This window comes from Nilaparvata lugens, chromosome 12 (assembly GCF_014356525.2).
Source record: "Nilaparvata lugens isolate BPH chromosome 12, ASM1435652v1, whole genome shotgun sequence".
NCBI classification, from domain to species: domain Eukaryota; kingdom Metazoa; phylum Arthropoda; class Insecta; order Hemiptera; family Delphacidae; genus Nilaparvata; species Nilaparvata lugens.
In genome coordinates this window covers 12942882-12969428 of record NC_052515.1, presented here as the reverse complement: position 1 = coordinate 12969428, position 26547 = coordinate 12942882, and the positions used below count along the sequence as shown (strand labels likewise).

General features: G+C 36.0%; 1 protein-coding gene across 1 annotated transcript in view; it reads left to right on the top strand.

The window, feature by feature from the left end:
* Positions 1-12568: 12568 nt before the first annotated feature.
* LOC111048596 (teneurin-m) overlaps positions 12569-26547 on the top strand; it is an 82507-nt gene continuing 68528 nt past the window's right edge. The window contains exons 1-4 of the mRNA XM_039438900.1: positions 12569-15796; positions 18168-18445; positions 21009-21225; positions 23330-23524. Of these exons, the coding sequence (XP_039294834.1) occupies positions 12664-15796; positions 18168-18445; positions 21009-21225; positions 23330-23524 (3823 nt within the window). The 5' untranslated portion in view covers positions 12569-12663. The remainder of the gene's footprint in view (positions 15797-18167; positions 18446-21008; positions 21226-23329; positions 23525-26547) is intronic.

Genomic DNA, 26547 nt, shown 5'->3' with positions numbered 1-26547 from the left:
CAAAGTCCATTTCTCAAGGATGGGGTGGACCCCCCATTAGTTTTCCAGGATAAATAGTTTCTAGTTTAGATTAGTTTAGATTAGTTTCTCATGCCAGTTGATGGAGCTGCTAAATAGAGTTGATATAGGGCTAATACCCTATACAGGGTATGAATTTCAAAAAAAATCGGTCAAGTCATTTTTGAGAAAACCGTTAAAAACATGGTTTTTAGTCATTATCTGCCATTTTTTCAAGAATATTACGAAATTTTCCCATAAATAAGAATTATGTCAGTTCATAGGGCTCATGTATAAATTTGGAGAAAATCATCGGAGCCGTTTTCGAGAAAACCGTGAAAAGCATGGTTTTTTGGTCATTATCTGCCATTTTTTTTTTCAAGAATATTACGAGATTTTCCCAGAAATAAGATTCATGTCAGTTCATAGAGCTCATGTATAAATTTGGAGAAAATCATCGGAGCCGTTTTCGAGAAAACCGTGAAAAACATGGTTCTTTAGTCACTGTCCGCCATTTTTCTCAAGAATATTCCGGAGCTCCTGCAATTTTCCCAGAAATGAGATACATGTCAGTTGATAGGGCTGATAAATAGCTATTCAGGGTATAAATTTGAAGAAAATCGTTGGAGCCGTTTTCGAGAAAACCGTGAAAAACATGGTTTTTTAGTCATTATCCGCCAATTTGTCCGCCATCTTGAATTTATTTCTATTGAATTTCTTGCTGTCGCATCCTCATGGTATAAGGACCTTAAGTTTAAAATTTCAAGTCAATCGGTTAATTAGGAATGGAGTTATCGTGTTCACAGACACACACACACATCCACACACACAGACCAACACCCAAAAATCATGTTTTTGGACTCAGGGGACCTTGAAACGTATAGAAATTTAGAAATTGGGGTACCTTAATTTTTCAAACATTAATGCAACCATTCTGTTGTACAGGAACTCTATCCCAACTCAACAACACTATACAGAGAGAAAAGGTATTCACCTTATTATCAAGCTCCAGAAACTATTTAAACGACAAATGTTAGATGGAAAAGATTGAGCTTGAAAATCTCTACAATTAATGTCCAGTAACATTTTCACCTAAAATCAATAAAAAGCTCGAAATTTGAGAAAATGTGATGATTATTCAATTGGAAACTTAATGAGAGAGGTAACTGTTGATTCTATTGAATCATTTACTAAAAGAGAATAATTATCGGGGACCGAGCTCCGCTCTGGAGTACAAAAGCATAAAAAATTATTACGAAAGAAGAAATTATAATAACATTCATACAGAAATGTTCTATCTAATCACAGTAAATTGGGATAAATACCCAGAGGAATGCAAAAATTTCCCTCACAAAGGCCCAGTTGCACAAAAGCCGGTTGAATTTTAATCCTGATTAACTTCACGTGAACCAAATCAGAGAAGACCATTTCAAAAATATGTAACTACTGGAATTAATCAGGATTGAAAATAGCCCTGCTTTTTTGCAACTGGCACTAAGTACCTGATTGAATGATTACAAAAGTTCAACAGCTGAGTCATAATTTTGACACAGGCCCACACACATGAACTCGCTCACTCACTTCCATCACCAACAGACGACGAAATAATTATTATCAGCTGTTTTTCCGAGGACGAATAATAATTATCCTTTTCATGTCCTTCAGTGAGTTTTCCCAGGGATGAGACCTAGTGCAATCGAATCATTATATTATAAACCTACTATGTTCTGAATTTAGTGAGAATCGTTAGAGCCGTTTTCGAGATCCGATGAAATACAAAAACATATGAACATCTAAACATCCAAACATCTTAACATCTAAACATCAAACATCTAAATATCTAAACATCTAAACATCCAAACATCTAAACATCTAAACATCCAAACATCTAAACATATAAACAGAAGTTGCTCGTTTAATAGTTTAGGATAGCAGAATTGATCACATCAGCCGATGAATTTCAAATTTCGAAAGCTCGACTCTTACGCCGGAGACACACGAGGCGGTTTTTGCCGAAATTTTCATAACAGCAAGGAAAGTTGTGTGATTGCGCCACACCAGATTTTTCAGAATTTCTTAAGGTGCGTATAGATATACGCGCCGCGAACATGAGCAATTCACTTTTGATCAGCTGATGCCAAGCTTTTTATATCTGTATCTTACCGTCTCTCTAAAAATACAGATATAGTCAGCTGATTAAAAGTGAATTGCTCATGTTCGCGGCGCGTAAATCTGTACGCACCTTTATAGGTGGCACCATTACTTTTCATTCAACGACAAGCTGACAGTTCATCGTGAAACTCACTATAGACCGATATGTACACACTGCAAACAAAAATGAATAAATGAACAGGTGCATATTTAATGACTATATCGAAATCAATCTGTCCGGCTGTAGTTAGCTATATCACATTTAACTGTATATTTTTGTGTTGTGCTTACGGAATAGATGTTTCTATTAATGTTAGTGAGTTGTATAAAAAGTGTACAAGTATGGTGAGTGTATCTATATTTATTTTTTGTAGACATCGATTAATTCATGAGTGATTTCATGAATGATTCATGAACGAGTCTGGCAAGCAAATAAAAAAGCTTTTCATCCGGCGACTTTCTGTATTGGTAATTATTTGTGCAGGCTAATGACGGGCTGAGGTCATGTCATCATGGTGGCAGACTGCTGTTCGTGTGTCACAATTCTGTTGAAAAATTGAATTTTTATGCTAATAAAGTACTAGGGGTGGTCTTGTGCTCTTGTGCAAATAATGTATTCATTCCTGCTGCCGCCACAGCTACGCAGATGCAATACGTCAGAAGTGGAATGACGTATGTCAGAAATAAACGAATAACGGACGGGAAAGTGGAACGGATGGACAAAGAGAGAAAGAGAAGGAGTGTGTGTCTGTGTGAGAGAGAGAGTGTGTGAGGGGGAATGTTGAGAGAGGAGATAAGTAGTAAAGAGAGACTTGATGGAGGAATGAATGGTGGTAGTCGAAATGGGGAAAAAAGAACGGATGGGGAGAGACAGAGAAAGGGGGAAAAGGAAAAGAGAGACGATTGATGGGGGAAAAATGAAGAAGTCTAAACGGAAAAGTAGAATGGTTGGTGAGAAAGAGAGAGGGGGGAAATGGGAAAGAGGAAGAGAAGGAAAATTGTTAGGTGAAAGAGGTGAATGTGGTAGAAATGGGGAAAAAGAAAGGGGAGGAGATGAGGAAGAGGAATGAAAGGGGGGAAAAATTGATGGTGTAGAGAGAGATGAAGTTCGTCAAAAATAGAACGGATGAAGAGGGAAAGGGAAAGTGAGAAAATTGATAGTATGAAAAGGTGGAATGAGTTGAGAAGAAACTAAATAGAGAGTATGCGTTTTGAATATATTTTTTCTATCTACTGTACTTATTTAATATACTTCATTGTCAAATTGGAAAAACAAAATATAAACAAGAAAAAACTAGTTTCATTTGAATTTGAACAAAAGATGGAGTGTTAGGTGGGGGATTGGATATCAAAAACAGAGGATGATGAGTATAAAAGATTGTATAAGAGAAAAACAATAGCAAGAGAAGATGAATTGAATTGAATTGAATGACTGCCTTTATTTTGACCTAGGAGGGCGAAGTTAGGGCGCAGTCGGCCCTCTCTTACACTCAACCCTCAAAGAAAGGTTGAGAAAATACAATGAAGTATTCATTTCATGAACAGTAGAAGTGAATGGGAAAAAGAAGTAGGAATTATGTAAGTGAACGATGAAGAGAGAAAGAGAGGGATGGGATATGAGAAGAAAAATTGAGATGAGTTAAAAGAATGAGGGTGAATGACTATAGAAAAAGAAGGTAGGAAATTGGGGGAATGATATGGAATAAATTTGTCATTTTAGATCGGGCAGGAAAGATCGTTTGATAGCGATAAGACCGGGAAAAAATGCTGAATGTAAAAGTATTTGGTTATGTCATGCAACATTTTAGTTTGACGTACTTTTTATTCAACTTTTGATGGATTGCATGCTGGAGTGATTTTCTAGGGTTTCAAATGAGCTTGGAGGGATGTAGAGAGACGAATGAGGGGTGCAAAGGAATGCGAATATGGTGAGAATGACAAATGGTATGGACATAACACAGGCAAAATCAAGAGAAACAGCTTGATTTCAAGAAGGTTTAATGTTAATTGACCGAGCGAAGTGAGGTCTAAGATTCAAGTCGACGGTTTGGCATTTCTCTTAATGTATAAATGTGTATATGTTGCGCATTAACGGTGAAACGCGGTAATAAATTTTCATGAAATTCGACTGGTATGTTCCTTTTTAAATTGCGCGTCGACGTATATACAAGGTTTTTTTTGGAAATTTTGCATTTCAAGGATAATATGAAAGGAAAAAGGAGCCTCCTTCATACGCCAATATTACCGTAAAAATCAGACTATAGAATTATTCATCATAAATCAGCTGTCTAGTGGACTATAATAGTACCCGTTCAAAAACATCGAACATCTTGAAAATGTACCTTTCCATCAATGTTAGTAGACAGTTGACTATAATACTACCCGAAAAATCGAACATCTTGAAAATGTATCTTCCCATCAACGTTGTAGACAGTTGCAGCCAGACCTGATAACTGCGCTCACACTCACATTCCGGGACGACACGTCACGGTACGATATAGGACAGAAAGCTATGTCTATTTAGGCTCTTTTCTAGACATTTTAAATTGATGAATTATTTATTAATTTTTGAGGAAACATAACAACAGGTCAATGTAACTTACTGGGCGCGAGGTCTACTGTTCACAGAACTACTAGTCATTAGAATTGTTGATAACAAAATAAGAATTGAATATTGAAAGTTCTAAACGATTACTCATTGAATGAAGCTCATGAATGAGAAAAATGATTTCAATTCCAAACTTCCAAACATTTTTAATAATTTCCTGATCAATAGTAAAATAAAAAATCGAAACAAAAATAATCAGTAATATTATAAATGTATTGGATAAGTATATATTGGTAGGGAATAAAGGAATTATTGGAAATCAAGCGTATTAATACAGGGAAATATATAAAGTTTATGTAGTGAACGTTTGATTTGACGAATCAATGCAAACATTCATGATTGTATAATTAGAATATACAATACCAATAATATGCTATTATTGTAGTTGCATGATAAATATCAGTCGATAGACAATCATAGTAAGTTCATAGATTAGAATCCCAATAGAGTCTTAGCAGACATCCTCATCTTGATCATTTCAATTTCTTCAGTTCTTAGCCATCTCACCTCTTGCTTACTACCGTCTTTTACTTTATCTTTTGAATCTTTTTCCTGGGCTCCTAAATCTCTTGAACCTTGGTTCATTCCATTTGTTTTCAATTTTCCCGCACTCAACCGAATCACCCCTATCTCTTGACTGATTATCATCTCTTAATTATTTTTCCTACCTCAAAACTTGACATTTTTTTCTACTACTTTTACTTTCCCTAACAACCCTTTCTGTCTCTATCCCTCTCGAACTAATCTAACCTATCTAATCTCTTCTTCTTCATCTTCTTCTCCACCTTCTTCTTCTTCTTCTCCCTCTTCTTCTCCTTTTTCTTCTTCTTTTTCAGTAATCTATCCATCTCCAACTTCTCTAATCTCTTCTCCTACTTCTTCCAGACTATCTTGTTTTTCTCTCCACATTATCCTTTACTACTACATAATTTTTCCTCTTCTAACCACCCCTTCCATCACTACCTCTTCCTTAGCCTCTTTCTCTTTTTCTGCTTCATCTCCTCCTTCTCCTCCTCCTCCTCCTCCTCTTCATCTTCCTCCTTTACCTTCTTCTTCACTACCTTCTTCTTCTCTTCCTCTCCTTCCCTTCACATTATCATCTACTACGATCTTTTCTCAGCAAAATTCTCCCTTTCTCTTCTTTCTATCGTCCTCCTTCTCATCCTACTCCTTTTTCTCTTCCTCCACCTTCTCCTTCTGTAACTACTATAACATACTGTTACTATTGTAACATACATAAATAAAGAGATCTAATCTAATCCTCTACCTTCTTCTTCTTCTTCTTCTTCTTCCCCTCCTTCCCTTCGCATTATCATCTACTACAACCTTTTCTCAGCATCATTCTCCCTTTTTCTTCTTTTTATCATCCTCCTCTTCCTCCTCCTTCTCCTCCTCATTCTACTCTTCATTCTTCTTCTCTTCCTCTCCTTCCCTTCACGTTATCTTCTATTACGACCTTTCCTCAGCACCATTCTCCCTTTCTCTTCTTCTCCTTCTTCTTCTTCTTCTTCTTCTTCTTCTTCTTCTTCTTCTTCTTCTTCTTCTTTTTCTTCTCCTCTTCCTCTTCTTCCCTTCACATCATCTATTTTTCCACTTATTCTTTTTCCAACCATCCCATCTTCTCCACCAACTTTCTTTCCCTTTTCTCTCTCTCTCTCTCCACTGCTTTATCACCCACTACTTCTATATCTATCTTCTTCTAACCTGCACCCTCCTCTTCTGTTCGCAGGGTGTCTGCTAGACTCTAGTGCACCCGATGTTCCCCCCCGCAACCCCCCGGTCACCATGATGCCGAGTGGAGGTGGAGGAGGGGGCACACGTATGCTGAACGGTGGCTCACGCACGCACATGCACAGTCACCACACACTGGACAGGCATGGCGGCGGATTGGGTGACGCCGAGTTTGAGCCATCCTGTGTTGTGAGGACCCCTTCCGGCAATGTATATATACCTTCAGGTACTGGAAATTGACAAACATTCGGAATAAATAACATATAATTAGTACAATAACATATTCTACACAAAAGGCTGTAGAGATGTCCTATCAGAGATACAACAGTGGATAACAAACGTACTGAAAGTAACAAACTCGGTTAGTTGACCGAGCGAAGTGAGAACAGAATATAGGTTCGCTTTCCGCTAAATTAATGCTGATGATAAGGTAGAACCATAGATGAAGGATAAGTAAGTAAATACTATATTATTCTTGTCTCTGGTAGAACCATGGCTTACTTTATTGACCGAGCGAAGTAAAGTCTAAGATTTAAGTCGACGGTTTGGCATTTCTCTTAATGTTTATATGTTGCCCATTTACGGCGAAACGCGGTAATAGATTTTCATGAAATTTGACAGGTATGTTTCTTTTTTAATTGCGCGTCGACTTATATACACGGTTTTTGGAAATTTTGCATTCCAAGGATAATATAAAAGGAAAAAAGAGCCTCCTCCATACGCCAATATTAGAGTAAAAAATCAGACTATAGAATTATTCATCATAAATCAGCTGACAAGTGATTACACAGATGTGTGGAGAAGCCAGTCTATTGCTGTATTTCCATAAATCTGGTGTGGCGCACTCACACAACTTTCCTTGCCGTTATGAAAATTGATCACCTGACGCTAGTGTTCCCGCCCATCTCAAGTCTACTATTCTAAGATCTGAGCCAGCTGGTGACTGGCCTATAACGCTGGAGACATTTACGAGGTCTGCTATCTCTTCATAGTGAATGATTCAATAGCATCAACAGTTTGCAATTGGATAATCACATTTTCTCGAATTTCGAGCTTATTTCCAATTTTAGGTTAAAATGTTACTGAACATTAATTGTAGAGATTTTTATGCTCAATATTTTTCACTCCATTTTTCTGTTTAAATTGTATCTGAAGCCTGATAATTGGGAATCTAAAATCAAACTTTGCATAGATGGGGCGGAGCTCCTGGAATTTTTACAGATATGGGACTTGTGGCAGTTGATAGAGCTTATCGATGACCATTTCAGGTATAAATTTGATCAAAAACGTTGGAGCCGTTTTTGAGACAATCGCGAAAAACCCTGTTTTTGACAACACTTTTGCCATTTTAGCCGCCATCTTGAATTGCATTTGATCGAAATTGTTCGTGTCGCATCCTTATTGTGAAAGGACCTTTAGTTCAAAATTTCAAGTCATTCCGTTAATTGGGAGATGAGATATCCTGTACACAGACGCACATACACTCATACACACACACCACATACAGACCAATACCCAAAAACCACTTTTTTGGACTCAGGGGACCTCGAAACGTATAGAAATTTAGAAATTTGGGTACCTTAATTTTTTTCGGAAAGCAATACTTTCCTTACCTATGATAATAGGGCAAGGAAAGTAAAAATCAGACTATAGAATTATTCATCATAAATCAGCTGACAAGTGATTACACAGATGTGTGGAGAAGCCAGTCTATTGCTGTATTTCCATAAGGTCTACAGTTTCAATCAGGTAATTGTGGATGAGAATACTGCGTGAGGTCTACTGTTTACAGAACTTTGGTAGAGAGTTAGTGGGGAGGATATTTTTAATATTCTTTCCGAAGAATGGACATTGATATGTCCAAAGCTCCGCCAATTTATGTAGATGCATAACAATATGATTATTATCTATAGTTATTATATTACAAATTGCTTTTTCATATCATATACAGTTCAATAATTATTTTCTTAGTCCATATTATGTAAATTCATCCATAATTTTGCTGTATTGTAAGCTATTGTATATAAGTGTATAAGCCAGTATATATTGTAATCTACATAAATAAAGTACTCAATCAATCAATCAATCGAACTACTAATAACCGTAACTAACAAACGTGATGAAAGTAACCAACTTTGTGTACTCCAAACATGCTATAAATTGGAATGATTATCGATTGATGAAGATATTGGTGTGGGTTTTTGAGAGGTGGATACTTGAAACATTAAAAGATTCCGTTGTGCCTCATTGGAGGAAACATACCTGAAACTTGAAAAACAGATTCACTTTTCTCTGTAATGAAGGAAGATCACTTGGAGAGTAGTATCATTGAGAAACAATAGCGTAAGTAGATATACCATGGTATAGGGAATTTATGTCGCAACTTTTACTGTTATCTCAAACCGATTACTGTCGATTATTGTCAATTTTTACTGTTTTGTTGGGGTGATAGTGTATGAACGGCACAATTTGAGAGACTACCAGCGTCACACAGCTGCATAGGAAAGAACTATGTTAACTATCAGCTTGGGATAACAGTAAAAGTTGCGACATAAACGCCCTATACCATGGGATATCTACTATGCTATCGTTTCTCTATGGTAGTATGCTTTGAAGATCCATCAAATATTGTTCCAGAACATGCATCACATAGATCTAAAAGGGATTTGTGCATGAACGAACAAATTTCCTCTAATCTTATTCTAGTAGTTAATTCTAGTAGTTATTCTAGTAGTTATCCAGGAAGTTATCGTTCCACAGAGAATATTATTATACTTATCGATAATATAATAATATCGATAATAATATTATACTTTATCGGATTGTGAGCATTTTGTTCCCATTGAAATTACTCAGCAAGACTTCGTTTTATGAATTACTAGTGTTTCTTATTAGTATATTATTTGTTCAAATTCCTCTGTAGTACGTTCAAGATGTCTTAATGCACTTATTCTTCTTCAATGTTGTTTTCCATCACGATCTACTTATTATTAAATCACTTTCTGCTATTAGAAAAAACGACTAGCAGTCAGATATTTTACAATAAATGAATTAATCACTCACTGGACAACGAGATCTTTTGGCTGGTTTACCATCTTCTTGGTTGTACTCATAGACAAGTAGAAGGATAGGATGGCAATTTTTAGTGTGCTGTTGGTGTCTATTGGTGTCTATTGGGTTTGTTGCGCCACAACAAAAGCACTTATTCTATTGGAAAAATCTAATTGGATATTTCTCTGTTGTTTCAGATATACCAAAGGGAACACTCGACTATAAATCGAATTCATCGTGTAGCAGTCCGTCGAAAATGGATATACAGAAAAACCATGAAAGGTAGATGAATATGCAAATTAGTTATAGATAATTACCTTTATTCATCACACTTCAAAATATCACAGATGTAAATGAGCTTCCTCTTCCACTCAACCCAAATAGTTAATGGACCAGAGAATAATTTCATAGAGAAACAATAGCGAAAGTAGATATCCCATGGTATAGGGAATTTATTTCGCAACTTTTACTGTTATCTCAAGCCGATTACTGTCGATTATTGTCAATTTTCACTGTTTTGTTGGAGTGATAGTGTATGAACGAAACAATTTGAGAGACTACCAGCGTCACATAGCTGCATAGGAAAGAACTATGTGAACTATCGGCTTGGGATAACAGTAAAAGTTGCGACATAAACGCCCTATACCATGGGATATCTACTTATGCTATCGTTTCTCTATGATAATATGAAATAATGACTAGTAGTAACAAGTGTACTTTTTGGACACTCATGATTGATTTTCATATGATGTCAAATTGGTGAACTTTTTACCCACTTTTTATAGCATGTGCCTTTTTGAATAAAATATTACCCTCATCATTATTTATCCAAATTACTGATAAATCTAATATACCACTACATTATTTATGATTTATCAAATAATAGTGATTCATTATGAAGAAGAATTATTAAGAGTAATAATGATTGTTAGGAATAATAATAATAATAATGATTTATCTATCTTATGATAAATCTAATATTCTTCTACATTCATGATTATTAATGTATAAATAATGTATTTATTAATCTACTAGTTCAGTTTAGTTTATTTTAGTTTAATTTTCGTCATATAACACTACAGAATCAAGCAAAGCTTGGTAGTATATGACACGTCAAAAGTATTGAGTACAGTACTCAAAATTACTACTACAGTACTACTAATTCAACGCTGCAAATCATTTCACACAATTCACCAAAATTATTTTAACCAATAATTTATCCAATTTTCAGCTCCTTTTACTGCAGATATGTTCAAATTTTTACAATTTCCTCCACAATTCATTCAGATTGCTATCATATCCCGTTTCCTCTCCACTTTTCATTAATTTCTCCACATTATATCAATAATTTTCTAAATTTGGCCTAGTGGTTTTGTGTTTTGTTTCGGTTTTGTATATGTTTGGACTTTTTAACATCAAAATGAACTTTATTCCGAAGTGAAAAGTGTAAATTTAAAGTATTGTTCTCACTATAACCTTAGTGTGCGGTTTCCCATTAGGGAACTTTGGACTATATACGGCAAGGTGGAACTACACTTGGGTCTCCCCACCAATCAAAGCCAATACGCTAATAATAATAATAATAAATCTTAATTTTATTCTAATTAATTCCAATCTTCTATTAAATTAAATTAATTCAATGATTAATTTTGAAAAATGAAGTTTCATTCAAATTTATTCAAGACTGTTATTCCCTTCACAACATAATGATATTTTATTCAGATCAATTCAAGAATTCGCTATCTTCTTCACGAGATGATGATATTCATTCAAACTAATTCAAGCTTTTGCTATTTTCTTCACAAGTTTTGTAGATTACTACTTAAACAGGTTCCACACTGAACAATAATGTTCGACATACATGTTCGGAAAAAATGTTTCTTTGATGGGCTCGGCGGCAAATATTTTAAAAAGTTTGGTCAATCGTTGTTTGTTAAACAAAAAATTACTGTTTTTCCAAACATTTTCTGTGTTTGCTGTAAAACATAAAAAGCTTCAGTGCTTACAAACAAATATTTTGTTTGGTGACGCGTCCACACTGGCAAACATTGTTTGTCAAACACAATAAAATTTGCCCAAACTGTTTCAATTCAAATCAAATTTTATTGCCTTACAAAAAATATCCACAAATGAACACAGATTACAAAAAGTAATATTTTAGAATAAGAAGTATACTTTTTAACATAATAATATACTAATTCGGCGAAACCAGCAAAACCACAGTTTGAGTGCCGGTGACATGTTTGTCGAACATTTGTTAAGTGTGGACCCGGCTTAAAATTACTACTAAAATTTTTATTAGTTTTGACTATTTCTAACCAATTTTCCCCGTTTTATTTCAGGTGTTCACTGGGCTTCGGTCCGCCGGTTCCGGTTCTGCCAGTTCGCAACAACCTGCGAAATCGCCCCGGATCCACACACCACTTCCCCCCACCCCGCTTCCAGTTCCAGAAGAGCTTTGCGTCCAGATGCACCTGGAAGTGCACCGCCATTGTTTTCATCATCCTATCGCTGGTGCTCACTGCTGCACTCACCTATATATCAAGTAAGCAATGATTTTTTTCAGTATTGGATACTAAAGTAAGTGAATATACTAAGTAATACAATTATATTAAGTGAACATGTTCATCATGCATGTTATGTCAACAGCGAGAGGCATCATCACGTCTGAACTACTGAACTGGTTATCATGAAATTCTATAAAAAGATTCTGAATTCACCGACTATGAATATGGGCTCATTTCCATTGCTATCAATCAATCGCTTTAATTTAATAATAACAACAAATTTACCTAAGATTTTTTCTCTTTCCAGTTGCCAACATCCTGCACTGGTCCTACAACAAGATGCCATGCAGCGTTCTAGTTGAAGAAGAGACCTCGGAAACTCTAGTGAAGCCACTACTGGAGACCTCAGCCATGGGCAGCAACCGAAACACATCCGCCCGTCTCAGGCCTTCCTCCTCACTGGCATCAGTCACACCCGGAGGAGGCGGAGGAGGAGGTGGAGGCAGCGGAGGAGGAGGTAGAAGACGTAGAAGTGTGGATGGGCATGACCAAGTAGTGGAGGAGAGGGATGCCCCTAGTGAATTGCATGTAGACTCTGTAGTAGATGTTGTGTTGTCTATGCATGATGCACCTTTGAACTCTGCCAGAAATGGTGAAGCTGTGCCTTTAGAACCATCAAATCAAGTCCTAGATGCTAAACTTGGTAGTGCTGTACCTTTAGAACCTTTAAATGTAGCAGTAGATGTTGGATCCACAAGTGTTGAATCTTTAGAGCCTTCAAATGTAGTAGAATCAGATGAATCAACAGGTGTTGAACCTTTAGAACCTACAAATGTAGCAGTAGATGTTGGATCCTCAGGTGCTGAACCTTTGAAGCCTTTAAATGTAGCGCTAGGTGTTGGATCCACTGGTGCTGCACCTCTAGAACCTTTAAATGTAGCAGCAGATGTTGAGCCTTTAAAACCTTCAAATGTAGTAGCAACAGTTGATTCAACAGGTGTTGAGCCTTTGAAACTTTCTAATGTAGCACTAGATGTTGAAACAGCAAGTGTTAAACCTTTAGAACCTTCAAATGTAGCAACAGAAAATGAATCTACAGGTGTTGAACCTTCAGAACCTTTATTGACAGACCTAGATGATGAAACCAGTAGTGAAAAACATGTAGAACCTCCAAAAGCAGTCTCAAATGTTGGATCCAGTAGTATGACACCTCTAGAATCATCAAATTCAATCTCAAAAGCTGGATCTAATAGTATTGCACCTTTAAACCCTTCATCTGCAGTCCTAGATGTTGAATCTGACAGTTTTTTGCCTTTGGAACCTGCTGTCCTAGATTATGAATCTTCAAATGGTATTCCTTTACAACCTGTATCTTCTGCCTTGGACAATAAAACCAGCAGTGTTGTACCTTCAAACACCATCCCTGTAATTGAGTCAAGTAGTGTTGTACATTTGAAGCCTTCATCTGTAGCCCTTCGTGATGAATTCAGTTACAATGTTTCTTTGGCACCAGATTCTTTACCTTCACTATCATTCCAATTACCAGTGAGTGTTGCTGGTACTAATGGGACTACAGAGTACAGTAGCATTCCTTTGATGCCCAGTTTTGAACCCTTGACTGTCGCAACTCCAGCAATCTACTCTGATCAATTATTGCACACTTTGGATGCAAAGAATGATGCACTATCAATGAACAATAATTTTACACCTGCTTTGGATGTTAACCCATCTAACAATGATAACACACTAACAGCCTACTCACATACATCACTACTCAAAGATAACATACAAACTCTGGGAACATCAGGGTCATTTGATACAGATTCTCAAATCTCTAGTGAAATAGATACAGAAGCTTTGAATTCTGTGGAACACAAATCTGGAAATTTGTATCAAGCTAGGAATGAGAACCATGCTGCATCTAGGAAGCAGTCTATTGTTTCTACTAATACTGATCAGGAGGCTAGTGATGTATTGCCACATATAGAGGATGAATTTAGTGCTGAATCGTCAACTTTTGGAGTTGATGGGGATCCCATGAATGAAATCGATATGAATGGAGGCGGGAAAGTTGTGCGTAGACCAAGAGACTTCCATGGTGTGAGAAGAATGGACCGTTACGCTCATCCAATGGCTTTTAGGGGAAGTAGATTTGAAAAAGTTTCTGAAATAGTACAATCACCACAAGCAGCAGGGTTGGTGGTGAAAGTTGAAGAACCCCACCAATCCGAAGAGGATAATAGGTTTGAATGGCAAAAGCAGAAGAATCCGGCTTTTTATTCCTATGGAAGTGTGGGAGATGAGTCTGAGATATCTGAAGGAGATGATAGAGTTGAGATCAAACTGAAGGATGACAAGGCGCCGGGATTTAGGGAGACGAATTTGGATTACACCCCAGAGAATTTGAAACGGTTTATGAGTTATATGAATCAACAGAGCCAGGTGGAACGAGGTTTTATCAATGATGTGACAACTTCAACTTCAAAAACAAAGGGAACTACTGAAGGGGTTGAGGAGTTTTCAACAAGTACAGAAGGTCGAGAGTTAGAGGCAGGAACTGAGGATATTTTTGTGCATGAACAAGTTTTCACTAATACTACCAGTTTTCCAGTTTTGAATACTAATGAAAACTCACTACCACATAGCAATGACAACAAGCATGTGAGTGATATTAGAAACCCAGGTGTGCCAACAACACAAAATAACAAAAACAATAATGGCAACATTATCCAACTAACCCTACCTGAAGACACCAACCATTCGGCAAAACGTGTGTTTGTTAATGTTACCATAGGTAGTGAGAATAGTAATGGTAATGATGGTAAACAACAGCCACTATATGTGTTATCTATTGCTGTACCATCGTTTTCCAACGAGGTAAATGCCAAGAATGGTGCAATTGAAGCTACACTTGATGAGAGAAAATCTAGTCCTCCATCAGGGGTTACCAGAACATCTGTAACTGATGTTAATTTGACATCAACGAGCACCAAGAAGTTTTCAAAAGTTGGTGATGAGACAACAACTGTAACCCCAATGGTACCAGGGTTCAGGTTATGGGGCAGTGAATGTCAATGCTCATGTCCCTGTCTACAGGAGACAAATGAAGATTCTCTCAGAAGTGGTGATGATTTGGTTGGTAATTTGTCAAGTGCTATCCAAAATGATGCTGACTCGTTTACAGGTAATTCCACTGAGGAAACTGAAGATACATCGTCCAATAGTAACGAGTACTATCAGGATGCTGAAGGAACCCAGTATCTGCAGCTGGTTTATTCGCCGGTTGAAAACAGCACAGAAACTGCTAGTAATTCTACAGATTTCGATGAGGATACCACCTCGAACACAACTACAATGTATAGTGTAAATAGCAGTGACTCTACTACTAGTGATGATGATTTGTTGGTGGATTATAACCTAGGTGTTGTAACAGATCCAATAACTGTAGCAGATCTAATAACCTTAACAGATTTACCATCCACAACTACTGTTCCCAACGTTGATTTTGATGGTAGTTTTGAAGAAGGTGGCATCAATGTGACTACTTCAACATCAGTTCCTGATCAGGATGGAACAGATTTTGTTGACTCGACTACAGAATTCGAAATGGCAGAAACTACTACTGCTGTGGAACAGGATGAGGATTTGGAGGTTCCTGTTGAAGTAACAGTTCCTGAACCGGTTCCAACCGGTTGTCCTGTTGTTACCACCAGTTCACCTGCACCCCCTCCACCGGTTCTTATTTTGGAAGGTGAGATTTTTATTTGTTTTGGTTTATTTTTGTTTAATTTTGGAGTGTATTTAACTGTTTAGTGAAATGTTCATTTAATAAGTAGAGTTTTGACTACACATACAACCTGTGTACATGATAAGTTCCATTACAGTTTTATAGCGTTTTATTATAAACAGGTTATGAGTAAAAAAGATTCAAATTCAAGAGGATTCTTTTCCATAAGAGTGAAAAACTCTGTGATGGATTTATAAAGTTATTATTTGGCTCAATAAGAAAAATTGATGAATTCTGACAAAATTCTTTTATTCATCCAATGATACACAATTTTTTTTATAATTTGTTGGAGGATCAATGATAATCAATTCAAAGTTTTAATAATATAAAAGAATTTACAAATATATTAAAAGGATTACTACACATTATTTATTTTGAAATTTATGTTGTTTTCCATGACGAAACTCTGTAAAGTAACTTTGCTGTAGTACACTGTGTGTCTTTGTAGAGATAACAAACTACAAAAAAGTTATCATTTATTTCATCCGACTACAAAAGTAGATTCTGCTACATATATACAGTACCAATACAGGTACGATACCTATTATTATCTATTCCAATATTTCTGAAATAATCTATAAAACTCTCTCTAGGATCTAGGATGATGTGCCATCTATTAGTTCATTAGATAAGTCACATCCGATTTCAACTTGTATCTGATATACAAAAAAACTTCCAATTTGTCTCACATTTTCAACTGAATGAACATTTTGAAAACAGCTTCAAGTAACCCTTGTGTTAACGCTTATATTTTCACATTTATTTATTCATTGTTCTCAATTATGATTTTTTTATAGTTTCAACAAGAATAATATTATCATTTTCCTTCTTATTTGAAACAAAATCTACAATTTTATTTCCACAGCCTATTAACAAATTTTCCAGGAACTTTGGAAACCCTGACTGGATTATATCTGGATAATTATCCATGACCTAGCTTCACAAGCTACACTTAACGGGTTTTTGGTGTGAGGCTTAATAAATCATGGTGTAATGTCCAATCAAGCTCTAATTGTCTGCATGGTTTGAAAGCTGTCAACCGTAGTTGTAATCGGTTTCGAATAATTTCAATATTTTTGGAAATTTTAATAGCTTGGTGTTTGATGTTTTCTGTTTGTTTTCCTATGTTTAGTTTCCTAGATAGTTGGCATGTAGGAGTTATTCAATGTAGAAGGTTTTGGAATAATACGCATTCTACTATTCAAAATGTCTACTCTGCTTCAAAATTTTAAACTCATATATAATTTTCACATATTTTATTGAATTATATTCCAATAGCTTTTCAAAATTACACCTGCTCGTAATTTGATTGTTCTCACATTATCTCTTATCATTATCAATTCAATTGTAGAAGCATAGCCACCTCTGATACATTTTAGATATTATCTGTATTAGAGGTGGCTATGGTAGAAGCTATCATTGATGAATGTTACATTTTTTGTTTTACTCAGTGTTCAATGCTTCTAGAATAATTGCCAATTTGAGTGTTGTTTCTTGCTTATAGCTTCTAATCTTGATAATCACGTTTTCGCTTTTCACAAATCAAAGTCACTCTTATTCTAGCGTTTTAAAAATCACCAATTAATGTTGAAAATTGCTGTAATTGTTTACAATAATGAGATAACTTGAGAGTTATTTTCCAGAATAGGAAAAGAATATTTATTAATTTTCAAATAGTTTTGAATTTGTCTAAACATCCAATTATGATCTCTACAAATTTGCAAACTTTTCCAATCAAAGTTTTTGAAATAATATTTTGGTTATTACTATCGTATTTAATAAAACTTTTAAGTAGTGAAAAAACACTCACATTCTTTGATTGGCAACGTCCGTTTCGTGCTGGTATTGCATATTTTTGAGCCAAAAAGAGACTCAGAGTCACAGACATGAGTCTCTGTTTGGCTTGAAAATGTGCAATACCAGCACGAAACGGACGTCGTCACATCAAAGAATGTGAGAGTTTTTTCACTCCGAAGTTTTATTTAATACGATAGTAATAATAATAGTGAAAACAAGATATTTTGGTGTTGAAAACGAATATTTTTGAGAGAACTGAGAAACTCAATTATTCAAAAGTGAAGTTGACCTTAATAATCTTGTCTGAATATATTATTTTCAGGTTATAAAAATCATTCAATTTGAAATCTGCAAGTTGTGATTTGATTCTCGACAGGTGCAAAAACGTTCCCGGCTTGCCCCTTATCTTAAATTAATAGATAAATCGATAATAATCTATTAATCAGTAGATAAATTAAAACAATAGAACACAATACATTGATTGATTCAATGATGAGTGTATTCTCTGTTACAAAACTGTGAATTTCATTTTCTTCAGGTGCAAAAACGTTTCCGGCACGCTCGTTTCCCCCTGACGGTACCACTTTCTCGCAAATAGTTTTGGGCCAGAAGCTGACCAATGAGATTGCGCCGTACGGCTACTGGAACATGCAGTTCTACCAATCAGAGGCCGCCTACGTGAAGTTCGACTACAACATACCTAGGGGCGCTAGCATCGCTGTCTACGGTAGGCGTAATGCCCTGCCCACTCATACGCAGTATCACATACTCGAGGTGTTGAGCGGATTCAAGGCTAGGACTGCGAGGGCTTCACATGTGAGTATATTTCTGTATTAATATAATATTATTCAATCTAAAATTTAGGTCCAGTTGCACAAAAGCATGTCAAATTTCAACTGTGATTGAATGACAGGAGAACCAGAACTTCAGAGAAGCTCCCATTCCAAAAAAAGTCTTCTCTTATTGGTTCTCGTGGCGTTTAATTATGATTAAAATTTAACAGGCTTGTGTGCAACTGGCCCTAGAGTGTCACACAAAAAGAGTAACAGCTGTAGGCCATAGATTATACATGAAATTTGCAACAAAAATAATAGATAATGTTCAGTAAAATTGTATTATTTCGACCTTGCTTCTCGAGATTATCGATTTTTCTATATTTTTGAAAAACATCAATAACTAGAAAACTATCAGTCGAAATCTAAGGCTCAACTCACACTCACGCGACTCAGGTCGAGAAGAGACTGCGACCCCAGTCTCTTCTCGACGCTGCATGTGTTTTCACATTCTGAATGTTACCATTTGGAAACACATGCTGCGTCGAGAAGAGACTAGAATCACAGTCTTTTCTCGACTTGAGTTGCGTAAGTGTGAGTTGAGCCTTATTGTAAGGATATGATTGGAAAGAGGAAGACATTTCCAATAAGACTATTATAATTTGTTCCTATGTTTGACGTTTTTGGACTTATTATTATGAGTGTTCAAAGTTTTTGAAAAGTACATTTGTCGAGTTGAAAGTCAAATTTCAAACATTTTGAACGCTTATAAGAAGTTTATATTTTATTGTACATTTTTTGTTGCAAAATTCATGTAGAATATATGATAGGGTATTATCACAATGGATGTGCAAGGTCACGCTAGACCATACATGATTATACTGTACTCTGTACAAAATTACTTCTGACTTGTTAGGGACATGCGCAGCAGAGAAGGCATACAGAGGTAGGGATACAACAGCGGTGATATTTCCGTTGTGAACCGGCCAGCTTCTGATGAATATTCAAGCGCTCATGTTGAAATTTGAGTTTCCTCTCTGAAAGTCTATTGAGTCGACTGAGTCTAATAGATAATATTGGCAACTGCGCTTCTACCTATGACTCTATTCATCACAGTATAATTGGCTGATCTCCCTCCATTTCTCTGCGCCGCATATTCCTCCAAGTTAAAAGTTATTTTGTACGGAGTATAAGCGCACAGATGAGGAACAAAATCTGGGAAGAGTCATACCGTATTGAAACACATTGTGACATGCCTGTAGCTGCTCACACTGAACGCCACTATAGTGAGATCCACGTTATAATGACAGTGGATTGAGATGGGAGAACAGCGTTGCCGATTCTCTGCCTTGATTAATTATCTTTCTACATTGTCAAAAACAGATTTGGCATCGTTGTGGAACAAGAAAAGGATAGCACTACCTGCTTTGTCGAATAATAGACAAGGATAGCAGCACCAAAGTTGATCAAATACTGTCATTATAACGTGGACTTTACTATAGTAATATTGTACGCACTCAGTGTAAGTGTTCCTATTGCCTTTTCCAGGTTTTGTTTCTCATCTGCGCGCTTGGTCATGCATGGTCTAGCGTGCACTTGCACATACATGCATCCAATGTGATCAAACTTTAGGTACCCTAAATCAATGAAGATGCAAAATTCCACAAGAATCAATCCGAGAATCCTTCAATTCAATCAGAGACATCTTCAACTTTATTAGTACCGTATAAAAAGTGGAATTTCCCATAGTTTCATTTCAATTTTCCCAAGTTGTTCATTCGTTTATGTTGTTTGTTTATTTATCAATCCATCTATTTCAAATCTAAATTCAACTTTCATCCAGTTTACAGTTAATATTCCATCCTTATTAATCATACGGTATTTCAAAAAAACCCGCTGAATTCCACTGCCATCCACAGACCATAAACAAACAACTTGATGACTTGATCATCCATGTCCTAACCTAAAACTTTTCTCTCTTTATTTTTAACCTCAAAATTAAGGCACTTCACTGACTTGACTTCACTCACAGTCATTCACCTGGTTCAATAAGTCTGTTAACTTTTAATTATGATTAAATGCTACTAGAACCAATCAGAGAAGCCTTCTTTGGAGGAAATCCGTTTGTGATTGATTCTTGTGGTATTTAATCATAACTAAAATTTAACAGGCTTTTTGCAAGTCAGTCACTTGCAATACAGTATCGTTGTAGGCTATATTGTTAGTGTACACTTAATAGCCTGCATGATGGGTAGGCCTAAATAGTATGAATTCAACTTTACTTACCTTTTTTCTATAACTTTATACTGTATTTTCATCCAGCAACTTTCAACTTTGTTTTGTTTTGTCACTTTTCTGCTGGTGACTTCTGTTTCAATGATAGAAACCAGTAGACATGAAGTGGCGATAATCTTTGTTATACCTTCAACACCGATTTCTAACTTTGTTTGTCAAATTTGTGATATTTTACCCATGTTTTGGTTGCTTAAGAAACCAGTAGACAAGAAGGGACAATAATCTTTGTTATACCTTCAACACCAATTTCTAACCTTGTTTGTCAAATTTGTGACATTTTACTCATATTTTGGTCTTTTTTTGTTGTGCAGTCGAGCGTAAAGAAGGAAGTGACCCACTACCTGGAGCCGGGCCACTGGTTTTTGTCGTTGTACAACGACGACGGAGACCCGCAGGAGATCACGTTTGTTGCGGCTGTCTCGGAGGACATGACCCAGAATTGTCCCAGCGGCTGCAGCGGAAAGGGTTCCTGTCTCATGGGACACTGTCAGTGCAACGCTGGGTTTGGCGGCGAGGACTGTAGTGAGAGTAAGTGTCAAAAACTGATTTACAATAATAATTAATCCTAATATCCAATATTGTGATCGATGACCAGGCTTCCCCGGATAGATCGTGTCAAAAATTAAAACTGTATTTCAAGCCCGGTCTAGACGCTCAAGTTTACCTTCAGTCTTTTGCTCAAGCAAAAGTCGGAGCATGTAAGTCGTTGCGTCTGGACGGTAAAACGGATGGGTCTTCAAGCTTAAGTCGTCAAACTTGAAATGTATCGGCCGGGCATCTTTTTCCATCAAACCGTCCGTCTTTTGCCTATCCACCAAAACCTAAATCGCGTAAAAATGGAAATAGAGAAATATTGTGATTTCAGATTCGGATTCAGCGCCCTCAAATTAATAGAATGCTTCGCGAGTACTTGGAAATAAGCAAATTTTTTTATCAATTGTATATAACGCCATATTAACCCTTTTTTCTCTTTCTTGATTCTCATGATACTCTCAGAATTTGATGTTGATATTATAATTTACTATCATGATACATTAAGATGTACTATATTGTTGATAAGAATACTATCTACAAAATTTCAATCCATTTACAATCACTGTGTCTCGAGATATGACATGTAAACAAAGCCATTTAGCGATTAACAGTAATATTTTTGTCATTATGTTGTTAAATTGGTAGCTTATCCAGTTGAATCAGCGATAAAATACGATATAATTATTAATCATCTACCGGATATAATTATGTCAACCGTATACAATTCAGACTCAATGAACCATATCAAGCCCAAGTTCAATCGGGTATATATGTGCTATTTTCATAGCACAAAAATAGGAAAGACAAAACGGACGACATAAGACGGATGCGTGTGGACGCAATTTTACATCCGTCTTTTGCTTGAACTAAACGATCCGTCTTTTGCTTGAGCAAAAGACTTATGGTAAACTTGAGCGTCTGATGTTATTATTTATTTATTTATTTATTTATTTATTCTAGATATTACAATTCACTTAATTGGATAGAAACACAGACCAACGTCCAAAACGTCTCTTATTCCAAATTTTGTTGAAAAATAATTTTGAAAAAATAATAATTGAAAAATAAGTCTGGACCCGGCTTTACACATAGATGGCGGCGTCACAGACTAGCATAGTCAACATTGAAAAAATCCTCCAAAGAATAGAAGCCCCTCCCAATGAGCCACCCTGATAGGGTGTTCTTGAACGCGGCAGGTGAGCGCCCCTTCACTGAATGTGGCAGGCAGTTAAAAATCTTGATTGCCAGTACCGGAAAACAATCCCTGACCTTAGACAGTCGACGGCGGGGAACATTCAGGTTTGTCCTGGAAACTGGACTATTCCAGTGTGAACTGCTATAATAGACCTACTGCATTGTTTTAAAGGCTACTTCCACTATATCTACAAACCATAAAACTACGAGAATCAAATGCATAGTCATACTGGTTGCGTATTTTCACAACCCCCTCCACTCATCTTCGGATGACACCCCCCTATAGATCTTATGGTGGACTTTGCCTCCCCTCAATATTTGAATAAAGTCGGCGCCGCTGCCTTGTTCCATTTAATTTATTTACTCAACCGTGTTATTGGATGGGCACGTTAAATTGTCGGTCCCGGCTGAAGTATGACAGTCGTAAGGCCCATTGACAACTCAAATGATATATTCAGGTGAAATGGAACTTCCGTTAAAAACTTTAATCCTATATCAGTGAATGAAGTTTGTAAATAGTAATTATAACACGCAATAAGCAACTAATTACTTATACCCCAACACATATAATTTATAGTGGGGTGTATATTTATTCATTGAAGTTATCATTTATTCATTGTTGAAAAACCGCTGATTTATGTAGTTAAATTACAATACTATATTATCAATATTCTAATGTTCCATTCAATCTTCATTGTAATTAATAAGTTTTCATAATATGTGAAATTTGTTGCATAATTAGCATTCGTACTGTAATTTATTATGGATTCGTGTATAGACCAGAATGTATTGTGACTTACTTGAATAAAAAAAATAAAAATAAATATCCGTCACGAGCTCTCCACCAATAAAAGCAATACGAATATTATTATTATTAACTCAACTTGTTTCTGACTTGTTTCAGGCGTGTGCCCAGTGCTATGCTCGCAAAAGGGCGAATACATAAACGGCGAATGTCACTGTAACCCGGGCTGGAAGGGCAAGGAGTGCAGCATGCGGCATGACGAGTGTGAGGTGCCGGACTGCAATGGGCACGGCCATTGTGCCAACGGCAAGTGTGCCTGCGCCAGGGGGTACAAGGGAAAATTCTGCGAGGAAGGTGGGTTGGCACACTTGACACACCTCAAACTGAATATTTCACCAAATGATTTAAATCATATCAAATTTATTTCCTCGAAAAAATACAACAAAAAAATCAGAATTAAAAAATTATACATTATTAATTCGAACTCAATTATTTATGGAAATAAAACAAAACCTTAACTCAATTTGATTGAAATGTCTGCAATTGATATTTCATTCAAGTAGAGTGTTGACTTTCCAAGTGTTGATTTGGCGTAAGACTTCCTGGTGGTTCGACACCACTGAATCATCTACCAGATTAATAGAATGTTTGCAATTGATATTTGATTTGAGTAGAAATGAGAGAGGAGTGAAGAGTACTGGGAGTCGACTATACAATAAATTAATTTAAAATACTATACAAATTTAATAAAAATACAATGAATTGTTGGGTACAATAAATTACCAGCTAGGCCTACCGTAAGAGAAAACACAGGACGTAAATTTAGAGTATTGATGAAAGAGCAACTCTTAAGCATTTGTGCATACTCAATTGATGAATTTGAATCACACTACGAGATGAGTTAAGTTGCTCAGTATTATTATGTATAGATTTTATGTATTTAGCTTTCAAAAATAATTTAAATAGGACTTGATTTGACTAAATTATTGGCATATCCAAATACCCCTTCCGTGGGTAGTAAATTGGACGAATAATAATAATACTTCCCATTTGTTGATTTGTTTCACCTGGTTGGACACTACTGAATTATAACCACTGTAAATGCAGAGAGCAAACATTATTAAATATTCTTGAATAGTATAATAATTATTCTTTGCTGACGATGATGCCCTCAGTTCTAGGCTTGTGCGTGTGTAATGAGATGAATAATGATTAGATTATATAGAGTTCTTTATTTATGTACGGTATATTACAATATTTACTGGCTTATACCATAGAGAAACAATAGCATAAGTAGATATCCCATGGCATAGGGCGTTTATGTCGCAACTTTTACTGTTATCTCAAGCCGATAGCCCACGTAGTTCTTTCCCGTGAAGCTTTATGACGCTGGTAGTCTCTCATATTGTGCCGTTCATACACTCTTACCCGGTCGAAACAGTAAAAATCAACAATAATCGACAGTAATCGGCTTGGGATAACAGTAAAAGTTGCGACATAAACGCCCTATACCTTGGGATATCTACTTACGCTATTGTTTCTCTATGCTTATACACTAATTTACAATTGAATAAAAACACACATAATTATGTTGTCAAATTCTACACAGTTTTATTTGGTACACGACCATGGTTTCGTGACCACACCGGTCACATTTTCAAGTTGACTGAAATCAACTCAGGTTCAGTGGTTGACTTCAGTCAACTTGAAAATGTGACAGGTGTGGTCACGAAACCATGGTCGTGTACCGAATAAAACTGTGTAGAATTTGACAACATAATTATGTGTGTTTTTATTCAATTATGGAACGGTTCTACAATATTGACAATGACTCAGTCGAACACTAATTTACATTAAATGATGGTATATTGCTAATCATTCAACTAATTTTACAAAGTATAAAAAATAAATCAATGAGAATAAATATTGAATGCAATTAGATTAGGGAAAATATAATATTGTGTTGTAACTTCATAAATCATGATGAGAGATGTACAACAATTTACAAGCAATGGACTTGACAGGAGTAGAGCTTAACTTTTATCTGTGTGTTTTGTCACACAGCTACCATAGTTATCAGTTTCCGTTCAACAAAATTTGACAAAATGTCCAAGAAGCGAGCCCTGATTGGAAGAAAACTCGATATTCATGTTTTGAGACAACTTAAGGCTAGGCGCACACCAGTTAGTCAAGACAAGACATGATCAGACACGTTTAGTCACATTACTTCACATAGCTGCTTGTGACGCAACTCACACTGATTAGTCATTGCAATTAGACATGTCTTCTTAAACAACTACCTGTGAAGTATTGTGACTAAACGTGTCTGATCATGTCTTGACTAACCTGTGTATAAGGTAGTCTACCAAGAGTCAAAACTGTGTTCACTGAATGAAAATTATAAAATCAAAGATTTGATCTGCAAAAAAATGTAGACTAGTTTGATATGCCTACTAGTGACTGTTAGAAATCTAAAAGCTTGAAGGTTCTATTTTTTAAAAGTTCTTGGCTTTTTACAAAGAATATTCCTCCTATAACTTTGAAAAATTTATTTACGGTACTTAAAGGTTCTATTTTTTAAAAGTTCTTGGTTTTTTTACAAAGAATATTTCTCCTATAACTTTGAATAGTTTTCTCCATAGGAAATAACAACTGAACTGCATTTAAAAGCATCTTTATTATTGAGGTGCTATTTCATTTCTTTCCCAATTCAAAAATGTATCAGGTATCAGTAATATTTCAAGGTAACAAGTCAATTTATTTATGCAATGCAAATCAATGTCTAAACAGTAGGAGTAACATTCATTAACCGCATGTTGATTAACCAAGATCGTTTTAACAATATATCTCTGTCGCTATATATGTATCTTGGAACGTGAACCATGTGCTATATAAATAATATACCAGCTCGTTTAGGTGTATTAGGCTAGCTACACACGTATATCGATTTTTGTTCATACGATATTTATGTCATACATATAAATTATGTTAGATTAACCAGATGATGTTTGTCAAGCTCCGTTTAATCTGATAGAATTCATAAGGACGGCTAAATATCGTACGAATAAAAACCAATGTGTGTGTGCAGGGCTTGAGGAGGTATGTGGGCTTGTAACACATGCATGGTTGTCAACAGTAGGCTATAGAGAAAAATGTTTTCACAGATGATTTGTTATCCGAGGTCATTTTATGAGAGCGATTAATTGAGATGATTGATAAACTTTAATAATTATCTTGACATTTCAGGCAAATGTTTTATATTATTGAATTGGTTCAATGAGCATAATCATAGCCATCTCTAATACAAGGCCGCGGGCTACGATATTGCAATGTCGCAGTGTAGGCCTAGAATCTAATACATGATTAGTGGAAAAGAT